Genomic DNA, 14,666 nt, shown 5'->3' with positions numbered 1-14,666 from the left:
TTACAAACTCTAGCCCATCTATTGCTGCACAATTCATGAGTCGTTTTCTACTCCATTTATCAATAGAAAGGAACCCGCCACAGAGTGTACATTATTTGTGTGGTGAACTTTTCTCAGCACAGCAGTGAAGTGTTAGTATAAGTGGACTTGGTATGAGTGTGTCTTCTAAACACTATGTATGGTACATGGCTGGCTGACAAAGCATTGTGGGCAGATGCAGTACATGATGAAATGTGCTTTGGCAGTATTGTTGATCTGATGAAAGGGCAACTGTGTCTTTCTGCTTGTCTCCAAGTTTTGCAGGCCAACTGTTTTACAGCCCCTTAATAGCGCTGTAATGGTGATGTGTGGTTAGCAATTAGTTTCCCAGTTGAAGCAGGTGCTGCTGCATCCATTACAGGTCAGCCAATGAGACAGCCCTTGCGCAAAGCTCCCTTATCTTGTGTGCTGATGTTTAAAGGTAGGATAGCTATTAGTGCTATATTAGTGCTGCACAGAGAATAAACTGACACCTTAACCTACCTTATTTTTCCATCCATTTGGTGCCAACAGTAAGCTAAAATCATGACCCCTTTTTTCTCTTTCCTCTATTTGTGTACACATTTTCATATAACCTTGCTTGTTTACACAAATAGCTAATCAGCCAGTCAAATGGCCACAACTCAATGCATTTAGGCATGTAGAGGTGGTCAAGACAACTTGCTGAAGTGCAAACCGAATGGGGAAATAAGTTGATTTAAGTGATTTTGAATGTGGCATGGCTGTTGGTGCCAGACGGGCTGGTCTGAGTATTTCAGAACTGCTGCTCTACTGGGACAACCATCTAGGGTTTACAGAGAATGATCCAAAAAAGAGAAAATATCAGCGGCAGTTGTGTGGATGAAAATGCCTTGTTGGTGTGAGAGGAGAATGGGCAGACTGGTACGAGATGATAGAAAGGCAACTCAAATAACCAACCAAAATCTCTGAGGAATGTTTCCAACACCTTGTTGAAAGTATGCCACGAAGAATTAAGGCAGTTCTGAAGGCAAAAGGGGGTCCAAACTTTTACTAGCAAGGTAAAGTGTCCAGTGAGTGTATGTGCCTGTATACAGGTACCTGTATGATCTCTTTACTTTATCTCTCGATTTATTACATTTGTGTAACATCACATTGTGCATGCTGGTATTAATCTGCTTCTATTTGCAATTGCAAACAAAATCATCAAGCTTTTTTTTTGTCTACACTGCCTACAGTGTTAACTCACTCACTCACTCACTCACTCACTCACTCACTCACTCACTCACTGTTGTTTAGGGGGCTAAAGATCCTTCACAAGGGGGTGCTCAAGCACTTAATTAGATTTTGCTACATTGCATCCATGACACTGTGTGTTCTTTAAATATTATTTAAAGATGTATTTATTTTTACTGTTATTTAATTTGATTGTTTTTATGCAATCATAAGCTTTCCAAATGCTTTGAAGCTCTCCAAATGCTTAATTGTAATAAGATAAAATAAGAAGCCTAAAAAAAATGTCATTGAAAATTATGTAAAAGTATTATCGAAGGAAAATATTCAGTGGTGTCATTAGTGAACATACGAAATTGTAAGGATCTTACGAAATTAGAACACTAATGAAAAAAATGTTTTATACTGTGGCTTTAATGACAACATACACTGAAATGGGATGCAACAATTTTCTGCAAAAGCTCATCAAAAGCTGATGAGCAGATCAAATGCCAATGGGCCAAAAGGTCCACATGGAACTTGTAAGAACACATGCTTCAATGAAAAAGATAAGACTCAACATAACAGCTCACCTTTTTGTATAAAGACAATAACATGGACAGCGTCACAAATTTGCTTAAATTTGAATAGTGTCTTTGTGTAGAATGTAGTTTCCAGGTTTAAATGAAAAATACCCTAGTTTATCAATGTAGCCTCAGACTTTTGGAGCCCACTATAAATATTTAAAAGGGTGTGTCCATCAGGCTCTATTGTTTTATGTATAATCCCAATTGCAATGAAGTTGGGACATTGTGTAAAACATAGATAAAAACAGATATATGATGATGTCCAAATCCTTTTCAACCTATATTCAATTGAATACACTACAAAGACAAGATATTTAATGTTCAAATGCATAAACTTTATTGTTTTTTGCAAATATTCACTCATTTTGAATTTGATGCCTGCAACACGTTCCAAAGAAGTTGGGACAGGGGCATGTTTACCACTGTGTTACATCACATTTCCTTTTAACAACACTCAATAAGCATTTGGGAACTGAGGACACTAATTGTTTAAGCTTTGTAGGTGGAATTCTTTCCTATTCTTGCTTGATGTACAACTTCAGTTGCTCAACTGTCCGGGGTCTCTGTTGTCCTATTTTGCGCTTCATAATGCGCCACACATTTTCAATGGGAGACAGGTCTGGACTGCAGGCAGGCCAGTCTAGTACCCGCACTCTTTTACTACGAAGCCACGCTGTTGTAACACGTGCAGAATGTGGCTTGGCATTGTCTTGCTGAAATAAGCAGGGACATTCCTGAAAAAGACGTTGCTTGGATGGCAGCATATGTTGCTCCAAAACCTGTATGTGCCTTTCAGCATTAATGGTGCCTTCACAGATGTGCAAGTTACCCATGCCATGGGCACTAACACACCCCCACACCATCAGAGATGCTGGCTTTTGAACTTTGCACTGATAACAATCCGGACAGTCCTTTTCCTCTTCAGCCCAGAGGACACGACATCCATGATTTCCAAAAACAATTTGAAATGTGGACTCGTCAGACCACAGGACACTTTTCCACTTTGCATCAATCCATCTCAGATGAGCTCGGGCCCAGAGAAGCCGGCTACATTTCTGGGTGTTGTTGATATATGGCTTTTGCTTTGCATGGCAGAGTTTTAACTTACACTTGTAGATGGAGCGACGAACTGTGTTCACTGACAATGGTTTTCTGGAGTGTTCCTGAGCCCATGTGGTAATATCCATTACAGAATGATGTTGGTTTTTAATGCAGTGCCACCTGAGAGATCAAAGGTCACGGGCATTCAATGTTGGTTTTCTGCTTTGTCGCTTACTTGCAGAGATTTCTCCAGATTCTATGATGATATTATGGATTGAAGATGATGAAATCCTTAAATTCCTTGCAATTGCATGTTGAGAAACGTTGTTCTTAAACTGTTGGACTATTTGCTCACACAGTTGTTCACAAAGTGGTGAACCTCATCCCATCCTTGCTTGTGAATGACGGAGCCTTTCAGGCATGCTCCCTTTATAGCCAATCACTCACAGTCACAGTCACAGTCAGTTTCCAATTAACCTGTTCACCTGTGGAATGTTCCAAACAGGTGCTTTTTGAGCATTCCTCAACTTTCCCAGTCTTTTGTAGCCGCTGTGCCAACTTCTTTGGAATGTGTTGCAGGCATCAAATTCAAAACGAGGGAATATTTGCAAGTTTATCCGTTTGAACGTTGAATATCTTGCCTTTGTAGTGTATTCAATTGAATATAGGTTGAAAAGGATTTGCGAATCATCATATTCAGTTTTTATTTATGTTTTACACAACGTCCCAACTTCATTGGAATTGGGATTGTAATACAAAGCAGTAGGAGAATTTTAAATATACATTCCCATCAATCACACCACCCACTAATCAGCAATTCAAGATTATTTTCAATCTCTGTTTTTTTAAATGGAGGAATAAGGTTAAATCAATGCATCATGACAGACCTAAGATGTTGGTTTACAGCCCTTTATGCAAACTCTTAAACCCACAGCACAGCCTCCATTATGTATATGGCTTTAGTCATCTGTCAGTCATATCAACAGACTACGAAGGCTGTCCATGAGGCCAGAATGTCTGAATTGAGAAAGCAGTGGTAGAAATGCGAGGGCACATGTCTGTGGAGTCCTTTCAACCCTTGTGCAGCAGCGGATGGTGGGATGCTCGCTGTTGACCGCCGGTGCATTCACTGCAGCAGTAGGGAGTGATGGCTGAGATGATGGCTGCACTGCAAATCACCCCCACAGGACAGGCTCACAGAGACAGTAAACCACTGTCCTTTTCTCCAGCACTGCTAGTAGCCCACGGCTTGCCTCTGTGTCATCTTGCACCAGCGAGTTTCAAGCAGCAGACTGCCTAGGGCGGACATGCGCTTACAGAGCCGTTATAAAATTCTTGGGAAATGCAAATAAATCATCTATTTCAATTAGACGTTATGAGACGGCACACTAGAAGGAATAGCGAACCATTACAAATATTTAATCTTTTACCTAATTAGCGTTCAGCGGCGCTGCTATGTGAAGCACTAATGAGTATTCACAGACATCGTTGCCCTGTTAGCTGTAATTGACTGATGTATTCTCTTAGACATGTGTGCCAGAACAAAATTGTCTACAATTCTAGACTAAGTGTTCCAGCAGTGGTTTCACTAGACTTGAAATAGAGACAATCCTAGACATTATACCTCAATTTAGATTTCACTTACACCTGCGCTCTCCTGGGGATTCTAGCCACAGTAATTCTTTCAGGGTAAAAAAAAAAACAGCACTGTGGGATGGCAACCCATCTCGCTGAAGAGATCTCAAGCACCATATCTGCTAGTAATTTATTTTGAAACAGTTCTGAGTGCAAAAAGCCTTGCTTGCATTGGTGTGAATTGCAATAAAAAAGACCCCTTAGTATGGTGAACATTCCTTTAGAGTGAGGGAGAGACGATGAAGGGGCTGCTGTCTTTAGGCACCTAGGGACTCTGGGGAATATTGTATAAAAACAGTGGAGGGCTAAAATCTTGACTGCAAACTGAAGTGCTGCCAAGCAAGGCCAGGAAACTTTATTGCCATCAGTTTCTTTTTATATATGGAGCTGCAGGAGGCTTAAATAGAAGGGCCCAGTGGAATGCTGCGTGCCTTCATGGGACAGCTTTAGAAAGGAGAATTCTTTTGAATATTTCAGGAGTAAATACCTGAAAAGAGGGCTTAATGGGGTTTTGTCAGTTAACAGCACACGTGGGCACCGTGAGACATTCTGACAAGCACATACACTGTGAAGGGTGGGAGATAGCAATGTAAAAATACTGGTTTTACATTGTCACATGTTATTAATTTTACTACAGTATGATAAGCCTAAAACCATCAAACCATGTCTAGCCATGCCTCCGAGACAAATTTCTATGAACTATACTGAAGCATTTACACTAAATTGCTATCAACACTAATATTCTTTTTTCATTATAATTTTTATTATCACAGGGTTAATTTATGGTTTGATGTGTTGTGGTATTGTTAATTTTCTAGATTTTTCATCCAACAACACATTGGATATGGGCCTTTTAAATTTCTTTTAAAAGTAACTGCTTTGTACATTCTGAAGGGTCTTGTCTTCCCCACTTGCTCAAATACAGAAGCAGCCACAGAACCTCTGCTGTGGTCACCGTGAGTTGTATTCACTCCTATAGCTGAATTTATAGCATGTGTTCTGCTGAGTAACACCTCTACCAGATCATGACAATGACCACAGAAATGTTCCCACCAAGGAAGGAGGCCTAATGCAGCCCTTGAGATTCTATGATTTACATGTTGGGTACTTTCTTTATTACTGTCTGGCAGATGCACTTTAACTGCAGTAAGGGGTGGGAGTATAACCACACACAGCCCACACCAGGACATATTAAGCATGAACTAAAACAAATCATTCTAAGTCATTCTTTAAACTCAATAAATGTGCAATTATAAACCATAAGTAATTACTGCACTACTGCTACCTCTTGCAAAAAACTTCTTAGCTACTCAGTATAAGCTTTTACGCTGGCCACACAGCAAGCAACAGAGCAACAGGCACACACACAGAGTGAATTTTTTTATTGTTGTTGAGAAAGACTACAAAGGATGTACCATCTAGTAAAACCCTTCAACTGGCAGGGGGTAAACTTACTGCAGCGGAGTGATAAACTGGGATAGCAAGCTGCCTTTTATTTTGCTATACCAAACAGTGAAATATACTAGAGGATGGCTACAAAGTGCAAATGAGAAGTAAAGATGAGTGGTTAAGTAATCTAACTGGAGGAGAGGTTGCTAGAAGAAATGGCATTATTCAATATCCACCATCCTCTTCAACATCCACAATGATCCAGTGACCAATCCAATTCACTTTGGGTTTGAGCTTGCAAACACTGAATTGGGAAATAATTTTTTGTAAAAAATAGACATGAGACATCACAAGGACAGATAATTGGGGCTGAGTTCACGTTGTGGGATCCATCAGCAATGCCCCTCTGATTGGAATTCCATGCTTTGCAAGAAAGAGGGGGTGAGATTTTCTAAAACAAGAAGAGAAAGACTTTTAGTTGGCTACAAAAAAATATATATATTTAAATGGTTAGCTGCAGGGGTTGTTTCACATCAGAAATTAATAATATATGTAAGTTACTTGGGGGTGCCCAAACTTACGGGTGCACAGAAGAAGCTAAGACCACTCTTAGATTTGTGTCCAAAACAAAGCTTTATTTATAATTGCAACATAAAATAAGCAACATAGTATAATAAACTTGGAATTGCAACTGAAAACCTTAATACATAAGCAAAGCATCATGGGAACCAATGCATGCTCTGCCACCACTTTGATACTAAAAAATACTAAATATTAAAATACTAAAAATAGCTACTATTGTCTTCTTTTAAGTATGGGTGGCATTCACATCCCTATCCCAAGGTCACAAGATCACCTCTATTGGAATAGTGGATTATTTTATTCAATCATTTAGTCCCAGGTCCCTGGCAAGGATTGACCAAATGCACAATAAAATAAATACATTTTGAAAAGAAATTCTAAAAACTGAAAACCTTTTCTTACTGTTTTAAGAACTAATTACAGGCCAGCTAAATATAAAGGGAAGCTTTGAAATGTGTAAGAGTCTGTTGCCCCCTGTTTGAGGGCTCCCAGCTAAAAGGGGGTACCTGAGGGTAGCCTTTAAGTTTTATATTGATGCCATAAGGGTGTCATGATCCTACTGGATCACTGGTAGGCATTGAGGAGCTTCTTAAGCTGCTGGGAAAGGTTGTCAGTGTTCTGATGGTGCTGGGGAGTCTGAAGTGGTTCTCTGTGTGGCTTGGGAGTGTTGGTTGGGTTCTTGGTGGCATCGCTCTAAAGGGTCTAGAGGACTAGGGTGTCCCTACTGTTCCTCTAGATATGGAGTCAGGTGATCCCGTTGCCACACAGTGTGGTGCCAGGTTTTGGTGCACACCTGATACATCATGTCTGTGAACCTTTCCACCACGAGGCAGTGTCCCATCCGTCCACTGTCCTGCATGGGGCAGTGTCCTGGATAAAACTCTTAGACACTCTCCTCTGGATGAAATTCCAAGCACTTGACCCATAGGTCACAATTATACTTTCGCCAGAACCCCACCTGGACCAGGTGCATCCTCAGCTCACTGACAGTATGTTGCCTGAATCTTTCCACACCAACTGGACACCTGGACAACCCAGTCTCCATTCTCACCTTTGCTGGCTGCCAGGACCACTTACATGGCAGAACTCCTGGCTTGATTATGATGATTGTCTGTGTTAACTAGGGTCTTTAGCTTCTTGCCATCCAGCAATGGCAAGTGTGCCCCAGTTGCCTGACTCGTCTGGTAATGGGGAAAATTGTCTACTTGGTGTCTTACCTGTGTGCCTGCCGACTTGATCTTTCAGGTTGTTTACAGACACAATGTGTTGTCCTGTGCTTTGCGGCAGATTAATCGGCTTAGCTCAGCAGTAACAATCAGCTATTTTGGTTCTCGATTGGCTTTTCATTCAACAGCGTTGTCAATTTTTTTTGATTAGCCTACTACATAATTCTACCAGGGGATTTGAATCAGGACCCAAACCTGGATTATGATGGCTAACACTCCCAAACACAGTATCTACCTGAACTACTTCTGTGTTCACATAACATGTAAATAATAGCATCACATACTTGAAAAAAACAACTGAAAACATTAATACATGAGGCAAGCATCATGTGAACCAAAGCATATTCTGACATCACTTTGGTACTCTTTTAGTAAAGGAAGCATTCGCATCTCTATCCCAAGGTCACAAGGTCACCACTACTGGAATTGTGGATTATTTTATTCACTCATTTAGTCCTGGGCAAGGATTGACCAAATTCAAAATTAAATAAATAAATAAATTCAAGCACTTCATTGAGATTTGCTTGCATTTAAGAAATTATCAGAAAGTCCCATGTGCTTCATAAAGATCTTTGACTCTGCCTGAGTCGGAAATACAGAGGAGAATCCCAAAGGAGGCTGCAGAGCATAGCCCGCACAAAAGGTCACCTTTTATGCAGTCAGAAAAGCTAGACTCAAACACTGCTCTTTCAGTTGGTGTTGAACAGAGTAGGCTATGTATCACAAAGGATGAGAGAGAAGTAGGAGTTGTATAAAAGTCCTGCATGCCTTCATTGGGATATGGTGCTGGCCTGTGAAATGGTGTAAACTCAGATTCTCTGCTGGCTGCTCAACCTCGAAAACATAGCTAGAAAGGAAGGAACAGAAACCATACATTGTGTTTTAGTGATACTAGAAACAGTTTAGTGCCCTAAAAACCTGGTGTCTGCAGATTATTTTAAAATAATTGAAATCCAAATAGAATATATAAATCCAAAATACGACCATTTAAACTCACTGTGTACCTTATTAGAATGACTATCATGTTGGTACACCTTGTGCGTGTATAGTTAGAGAGCAAAGCTCATTTGTTGATGCATAATTTGTGCTAGTCCTTAATCAGTAGCCTTCATCAGCCCTTCTACAGAGCCCATTTTTCCCCTTTAAGAATTTAATAGGGGGTTGAGGGTGTAATTAGTTGTTGACAAGGTGAGGTTGTGATAAGTGAGCTACAGCTCCTCTTTAAACATTGGTTGATGTATATTAGTTGCTTGAAATGGGGTGAGAAACTCATTTTAGACAACCACACCAGCTGCTTGCAATATACTCCTATGTTAATCAGTGTAGTATTTTATACCATCTGTGCAGCAATTGACAGGCTACTGGATTCTAGCTAGATGTTATATTGTGAATCTAGGCCCATAATCAAGACAGCACATGGGCTGTATTTCCATTTGTAGTCCTACTGGAGCAACATGTTGGCCATGTAAGCTAGGGTGGAGATAGTTACAGCAAGTAAACCTTTAGTAGTTACAGCAAGTAACCTCTTTTTAAACTGAAGCTGTTTAATTACAAGTGATAACATGTTTATAGTAATTTGATGACCAAAAAAAGTGTGTATTATCCAGTGTGATAAAACACAGAAATATGGCCTGATGAATAGGCTACAGGGTAATCATGGCAAACTGAGGGCTATCTATGACAACCAATATGTTACCAATTATACACCTATACGGTGGTTCTGTAGAGTAGGTGGAGTTCATAAAGTGGGCAGTGAGGGGATATATAGTGGAGTGGTTTCTTATAAAGTGAATGCTGTGTTGCTTGCACACTTTGTTGTCATTTTTGCAGCACAGCCGTTACTATGCCTTTCTTTCACTAAGTGAAAGAAAAACAATGCATAATCCCATCTTTGTTTTGGTATTGAAACAAATGATAAGCCATTTTTAGGTTATAGTTTCACTACTGTAAAATATCAAATGGTTTCTCAGCCCCCTGTGAGTTTTTCTGTATGAAAGCATAAAAGCTTTCTGGCACCTGTGACCTCAGACTTTTTTCACACTCATGTAATCATTTTCCAAGAAACTATCTTGCAGTCAACAGCATTTCTGAATGAAATAGTGGAAAAAACAATAAAGGAATATTTGGATGAAATTCAGCACCTATCAGTTTGTTTGCTTATTCTTTTGCAGCTAACCTACTGTATTTAAAAGCATCTTCTGTTTTAGCCAAACACACTCTGTTAGTGAACATTATATATCCTGTAGAACATATCGGAAAGTTTACCCAAAACACCACAACAAACCAGGTTGCCAAAACAACAGAAGAGCACTTTTTCTTGCTATATAAAACATATTGAAAAAGATTCTATTTACAACACTTTCTCCATCAGTCTAAGTATGAACAAAACTATATTTTGTTTCTAAATGCCTCATGTCACTATCAAATGTCTCTTGAAAGCCCCACCAGGACTTTGTCAGCCATAGATCTATTACCAGTTTGCTTTTTGAATTATGCTTTGAATGCGTTAGATGTTTGTACAAAATGAAAGTCAATTGCTAGTAAGGAGTGCCCTTTAATCCCCTCAAAGGGGAAGAAGCGAGGAGTTATTTTTGTCATCACTCATTTTGGTTTACTCAAATCTTAGGTCATGTGAGGGCAAACTGTGTTTATCTGTCTGCTTACATGGTCTGTCAAGGGACTTGCTGAAGGTAAGCCAATACAAGACAACACAAACTGAATATAAGGTACCCTCTTTACTTTTCAAGAGAAATAAAAAAAAATACTGTCATATAAACTGTAAGCTGAAGACAGTTTTATTAAAAGGAACACAGCTGTTAATACAAACTCATATATACAGTAACTGAAACTCGTGGTATACTCAAACAGTTAGTAAGTGCAATAATTTGAACTGAACAAATATTGCAATGATTACGGGTACAATAAAGGCATCATTGGGTCTTCGTTGGATTGGATTTGTGTGCCTGCTGAGAGTGAGAGCTTGGGTAGCAGGGCTTTCTGTGGTGAGTCAGGGCTTTCTGTGGTGAGCTATGTATTTTTCGTCCACCTCATGCATTTTAGATGAACTACTTTGGCACTCAGTGTTTGGAAAATGTTTGAGTGTATTCGTGAGAGAATGCATGTGCTATTTTGACTGAGTGTGTGTTTTTTTAGAGATTGCCCTGAAGTCATTTGCTTTTTGGGCGTAATTCAAACAGTCTCTAGTTTGTTGTAAGGCTGGCGGCTAGGCTTAAAAGCAGAGTCTATGACCTAGGAAGTCTTAATTCATGTTCTCTTATGGAGCCCTTTGGAAAATACATTTTTATTAGTTTCTTTCTCATTTCAGCTGTATAAATATGGAAAATACATATGTATGGGAGTATGGGAGGCTTTTTTGAAATTTAGTTTTTCCTTAGAACTCCTTTCTGTTAAACAAGTGCACTAAAGTGGCTTTACAGTTATATGCAAAAGTTTGGTACCTAGGACAATTTACATTTTGTTGAAGTGGCACACTGCCTTTGCAGAGAACACACTTCTACATATTTTAATTGACAAATACTGTTTATTTTAAATGTGGCCTGTGCAAAAGTTTTGCCACATTTTATATTTATATTTTTTTCAATATGTTCAACTCAGCAAATAAATAGAAATTATGCACTAATATTAGCAAGTAATGGCATATTTAAAATATGTTCCCTGTGGAGGATATTAACATAATTTCACTTACAAAATGAACAAAATATATAAGGATGTCCAAAAGTTTGCAGATGACTATATATCATAGATACATATACCTCATATTTACAGTCATTGGCCATTTAATCAGGTGTACATACTGTGTTATTATACAATATAGCATCTTATATCATATTTTATTTGGGTTATAAGTAGAACTGCCCGATCTGGATTGGCCAGGGTTGGAATTGGCAGAGTTTTGCTCCAAACACTACAATCAGCAATTGGAATATTTATGATTATTATTTTGGCTGATCTGTGTAGTAAGATTATGCTGTAAATAATGGCAGGTAAGTGCAGATGTTCTGCATTTGAATGATGCTGTTACATCTATACCAAGATGTTGTGACATAATTATTACCTCACCAACCATCTACTACACTAATGACAAAACTTCTAATGGTATGTGCGCTACTTTTTGCATACTATTCAGTGTGTTAGTATGTGGTTTGTGGTGCAAAAACAATAATTTAGTGGGAAATCTCAGTGGTTTAGATTTGTTGTCACTACAGCAACAAATTAAATGATATCAAGTCAAGGGAATGCTCCACAATTCCGATAATATCTGCTCAGCTGTGATTATGTGATGGTCCCTTTGCAGTGATGGGTGGGATAGAGGGTGGCTGACAAATTTTGCAGCAACAGATGACCTACAGTCAGTACAAACTGCAGCTACATAGTAGGTTTACCTGATAAAATGGTCAGTGAGTATATGTACAAGGTAGGTGTTTCTAACAGTCATCTCAATGTATAAATAAATAACATGTAAAAGCCTAATTGTGGTGAAAAAACTATTACAAAATAGCTAGAAAACCAAATAGTTGGGTATGTATTCTGTTTACGACGCCTGAGGAGCAGTAACTTCGGATCCTCATTGTGAATTGAACGTTGTGCCTCTTGCTTCTCAAACTGATGGCAGCCTTATTAAATGGATGGAAAGCTTCACAGATTTATTATTACATGCCAGGAGGGTACTACTGGATTTTGTTAAGGAATAGGAGTTTTTAAAAGGAAATATTATTTTTTTTTTGGTAAACAAGCAGAGTATTGGAGAGACTGTGTCATACTTTTGAAATTTTAGCATAGCTTCATTTGATACATATTTGATACGTATTTAATAAACGCAAACCAGAATTAAGACAATATCTTTATAGTATGTTGTTCATATCAGAGAAACATAATCACTTAAAGAATGTAACAAACCTTTCTGTAGGTTTGTTGCACCACCAAAATGAATTGATGCACCTTTCAACACTCTTGTCTATACAGAAAGGCCTCTGTTTCATTTCAAATGTCTTACTGAAATCAGAATGAGGTGGTAAAATGTGTTACACAGCTGCTCAGAAGGCACCCTAAATAATTTCTGCTCATATTCCACACAGTTATGATGGAAACCCTGAGACCTTCACCAATATGAGATTTGTGGAGCTGCTATAGATTTTGCAATATTGAATATTTTTGACTGGGTTGTAAATCCAAATTCATTTGCTATCTAGGCCAAAAATTATTATTTGACAATGGCTTTGTGAAAAGATATTTTAAGTAAATTAAGTCCTTGTCCATATTTAATAAGCTGCCCTTTACATTGTATGACCATTTTATGACAAATGGACCAATAGGTGTGGCCTAAAATCTCATTGCATTAACTTACATAACATTTTTCCATCCTGTTGTAAAGTTCCCACTTTGGAGATGCAAAATTGACATTAACAATATATAATAATCTATATATAAATAAGAGACAAAGGATATTGAATGAGTAGAGAAACATAACAAGCACATGTGGTTCCAGACAGGTGTACAGTATGACATGACTAGGTAGTTAATATCCTACCATGCTCTGTGGCATGTATAGAAATGCTTAGCAGGTTGATCTCAAATTTGGATCACGATGGAAGAGGACAAGATTTAAGTCACTTTGACAGAGGGTTCATTTTTGGGGCAGCTCCTCATTATAGGAGCTGCGGTCTCTTGCTAAGACACTTTATGTTGTTTTTTCACCCATCTGTGCACAGATATTCTGACTTTATATGGTTCACCCAGTATACAGGGGTAACAGGATAGATGTACTTTAACAGCTTAAAATCCCTAGATTATCACATTCGAAGCTTTATTATTCAGTATTCAGTGACTATTGCAAACTGTTTGGATTATTATTATGTTATACAAGTGTGTAATAAAACTTTGGGCCTGCCAATAGGCCTTGGCCATTTAAAGGGTTAAACCTTTCATGGAGGCTGATTGCAACCTGCATTAACATGTGTTTGGCTACAAAGAGTTACAATTACACTTTTCACGAAAGCGCGTCCCCAGTTTGACTAGATGAGAACCGATTATACCCACGTAAAAAGCACATTAGCACATATGTTGTTATGGATATACTGTGTGTTTGTTTATTATTATTATTATTATTATTATTTTACTTTGCTTTTTTAATTATCAGTTTAAATGTTACATTGCCGATATCCCGTTTAGATTTTGGCTGTTTCTTTATATTTCTCTTTCAGTATACTCTATGGTTCAGAAGATTGGAACCATCAATAAAAAAGTTTGGGATAACTTTTTTCAATAATATACAATAAAAATGTGTTGAAGATAAGGCAGATAAAGTATAAAGGAATTATTGTAAATAGATAATACTCTATATTATTATTTAACAAGCTTAAAACATGGATTATCAATACTTTCTGGTGTATAGTTTATAGTCTTTTAATCCAGACTATATGTTACTTTTGAATAAAATAAAAGTGATTATTAATATGCTGTGTGATGTCTAGCTTTCTGCCTACACTAATAAAGCACAACAAAATATAATGATGAAAAATATTTTAAAAAGCATCTTAAAGAAACGTAGAAGATCAAATCACCTGTCTTGAAGATGGAAGAAAAATGCCAGTTCTAAGAAGGTTATCTTTTAATCTATTTAAAAGAGATAAGAACAGAGGCATATTCTTGGTGCTGTGGCATTTCAAAAAAAGATTGTGTTAAAAAGAGATCAGACTTCATCATATGACTCTCTCCCCTTAACTCTAGTCTTCTGTCCTTCTATTTCTTGCAGCTACACAAGACCAAAAGATGAAGCCTGCAGCATTCATGTTTCTTCTTATCAGTTCTGCTGCCTGTGTCAATCTGAAATACATTTCCAAGAGGAACTCCGGTAAGTCAGTAAATTTCTGCCAATTACAGTCTCATGCTTACTGAATTCAATCTTCGATATTTTTGGTTTGTCTTGTTATCTTGTTCTGTGGGTCCCTTGACACAGGACACGTCCTGACAAATTCCT

General features: G+C 38.2%; 1 protein-coding gene across 1 annotated transcript in view; it reads left to right on the top strand.

The window, feature by feature from the left end:
* il1rapl2 (interleukin 1 receptor accessory protein-like 2) overlaps window positions 1-14,666 on the top strand; it is a 366,695-nt gene that overhangs the window by 34,656 nt on the left and 317,373 nt on the right. The window contains exon 2 of the mRNA XM_017713361.2: window positions 14,442-14,540. Within this exon, the coding sequence (XP_017568850.1) occupies window positions 14,459-14,540 (82 nt within the window). The 5' untranslated portion in view covers window positions 14,442-14,458. The remainder of the gene's footprint in view (window positions 1-14,441; window positions 14,541-14,666) is intronic.

The sequence above is a fragment of the Pygocentrus nattereri genome, chromosome 8 (assembly GCF_015220715.1).
Source record: "Pygocentrus nattereri isolate fPygNat1 chromosome 8, fPygNat1.pri, whole genome shotgun sequence".
Taxonomy (NCBI): Eukaryota; Metazoa; Chordata; class Actinopteri; order Characiformes; family Serrasalmidae; genus Pygocentrus; species Pygocentrus nattereri.
The sequence above is the reverse complement of the archived record's forward strand: the minus strand, read 5'-3'. Positions and strand labels throughout refer to the sequence as shown.